The 2,908-nt window shown below is 43.9% G+C and overlaps 1 protein-coding gene across 1 annotated transcript; it reads right to left on the reverse strand.

The window, feature by feature from the left end:
• Window positions 1-273: 273 nt before the first annotated feature.
• Window positions 274-1,257, reverse strand: LOC308380543 (free fatty acid receptor 3-like; the record flags this gene model as incomplete). The annotated part of the gene is made up of 1 exon (XM_080857938.1): window positions 274-1,257. One exon carries the CDS (start codon window positions 1,255-1,257, stop codon window positions 274-276), a length of 984 nt encoding a protein of 327 aa, XP_080714064.1.
• Window positions 1,258-2,908: the final 1,651 nt, after the last annotated feature.

The raw sequence follows: 2,908 nt of genomic DNA on the forward strand, positions 1-2,908 counted from the left end.
AGATTTGTCAACAGATAAAAGAAAAAGTCTTTGTAAACAAAACAAGAGGAACAACAAGTACAGGCTGATCACGCCAGCACAATCACCAAGCACTGACTGAGAAATATGAGGGGTCTAACCCTGAGAACATGAGGGTTGCAACTGGCAAGCTGGCAAGAAATTCCCTGAATGTCAATAAAAGAGCTGCTTCCAAAAACAAAAAAACAAAAAAACTAAAACAAAACAAAGGTCATCATAGGTCGAACAACATAAGAGTTGAAAACCTGGGCCAGCCTAGCGTGAGCTATCGTTAGAGGTGTGCGTGTGTTCATCCACATCTGTGCAGTTCAACGATGGGCAGGAGAATGTCCCGCCGCAGCACCCCAGGCGCAACCTGTCCACCGTCCTCCTCATGAGTTGCCTGAACGTGCTCCTGAGCGCAGACGAGGAGAAGTAGTAGATGAAGGGGTCCAGGCACGCGTTGAAGGTGCTGGTGAGCACGGCGTTCTTGCGCCACGTAGGGCTCTTCCAGTTGATGTAGCCCACCACATGAGACAGGTTGTAGGGCCCGAAGCAGACAAGAAACACTAGCATGGTACCCACAGCCAGGCCGATGGCCCTGTTGCGCTTATGCCGGCTGATGTTCGGCAGCCGCGACAGGATGCGGATGAAGTTGATGTAGCAGAACGAGCAGATGACGAGGGGCACGCAGAACAGCACGATGCAGATCTCCAGACGCACCCGGAGAAGGATGCCAAGCTGCGCCTCGGTGAACTCCTCGTAGCACGTGTCGCGTTCATTTGGGTCAATGTAGGTCTTGTTTTCGTGGTCGTAGTACTGCATGATGTAGACAATGCTGCAGTGAGCCATTGAGAGCCCCCAGGCCACGAAGCCAAAGATCACAGCATAGCGGGGCTTCCTATTCAGTTTGTACTTGATGGGGAACGCCACCCCAAGGTAGCGCTCCACAGATATGGCCGTGAGGAACAAGGTGCTGTTATAAATGGTGGTGTAGAAGATGTAGCCCGATAAAGGGCAGAGGAAGTATAGCATGTACCACTTCATGTCGTCTGCGGCCTCCTTCATTCGGAAAGGCAGGAACAGCAGGAAGACCAGGTCGGAGATGGTGAGATTGAGCAGCAGGATATCCACGGGTGTTGGATTTTGTCGCACCTTCTTGATGAAAGTGAAGAGAGCCAGGATGTTGGCTGGGAGCCCGAATACGAAGGAGATTATGTAGACTGCCAGGACTACTTGACTGTTGGGTTGTATCTCCATTTTGCTAAGATGCAGAGTTGGATTTACTAGCAGGAACCTAGGCAACCTACAGCAGGAAACACACAAACACATTGAGTGTTAACCAACATGGCAACCTACAGCAGGAAACACACAAACACCTCGAGTGCACGACCTTACGAGTGCACGACCTTACGAGTGCACGACCTTACGAGTGCACTCAAGGTGTTTTTTTTGTTTTGTTTTAGCTTCAGTTTTAGGTTGAAAAATGTACTTAACAGTAAGTTTGTTTGTTGCAGTTTTTCTGCTATTATGAAGCCTTCATATAAAGAAGCTGAAAGGATTAATCCCAGGTTCATTGTATAAGGCCAGTGTCAAAGAACAGGACAAAGTGCTATGACAACCACAGTAACCATAGCATTCACAGTGCAAATTGTTTGGGGAAATTATTGATTTCACCTACAATTCTATTCCGTTTTATTTTGTGTGACATTGTTCAGTTTTTGTGTTCTTGAAAACTGTCTTTATCTTTATTTCAGTAACAGACTCGAGGCACCTCTCGACCAGTGTACTTTGGTAAGTAACACAAAAGGATGGAAAAAAAAGAAAGAAAGATGAACACATCTAACAAAAAATATTTTATTCAGTTACTGGCATTGCTGTCAGCAGCCATCTCTGATACATTCAATAGCCATATATATACATTAAAATAATTGAAAAAGAATTAATTTCCTTTGCATTTATTTTTATCACATGAATGTTAGGCCAGGGCTTCCTCTCTTGTGCAGAGATCTGTGTGCACGAGCAGCCACACCTGCCTATGCATGGAGGAGAGAGAATGTAGAGAGAACAGGACAGCACCAATCCCTCCTTCAGTTAGCGTTCACTCCACTGTGTCGCCGTTTGTGGAGGGGAAATTGAATTCTTACACTAGAGCAGATGTGGGATTACTTCAATTCTCTGCTTCCGACATCCAAGATTACATTATCATCTAGTAATAAAAACGCTTTTTCAATGACCCTTCAGTGTAAAATGAAACAATGCCGTAGTGCTTAACTGAGTGACATGGGCATTGGTTGTGAAAATGGCCCACAAGAATACTACAGAAAACGGATTGCCACCATGGAAATTAAAATGACCCAGATGGCCGATGTCCTTGAAGAGATGATAGTGCTGTTAGCCAGTACCACAGTATACATATACAATATCTCTATCATATATACATATATAGTGTAATATTATATATGTTTGGTGACTGACAGCACAACCTTCAATAACATATCACAGAGATGCCTACATTTGTATTGCCTGGCATTGTGACACTTCCTGCTGAGCGTGTGGCTTAAAGCTTAAATATAACTGCTATTCAGGATTTAGTTTCAAAGCTATTGGTTATATTTCCAAGCTTGTGTTGCTGCTGTCCAATGCAGTACAGCATGTTACAATTTTAGCTTGTGTTCTGATTGTAAAATTATTCTATTCAAACGCGATGTACTGTGCCCCAAATCCTATTAAACTAATGAATCATTTCCCTGCTGTTAATGTCCTGTAATAAGGATTGTAATTAAGTTATATCCGCACTCACGAAACAATTTAGGAAAACAAAACACAAGAAAAGACGTCATTAGACTCAGTGTTCACAGTTTAAACAGGAGTTCAGTTGTAAACATGAGTACACGTGACTGCAAGAGTT

Source organism: Sprattus sprattus (assembly GCF_963457725.1).
Source record: "Sprattus sprattus genome assembly, chromosome: 19".
Classification (NCBI taxonomy): Eukaryota; Metazoa; Chordata; class Actinopteri; order Clupeiformes; family Clupeidae; genus Sprattus; species Sprattus sprattus.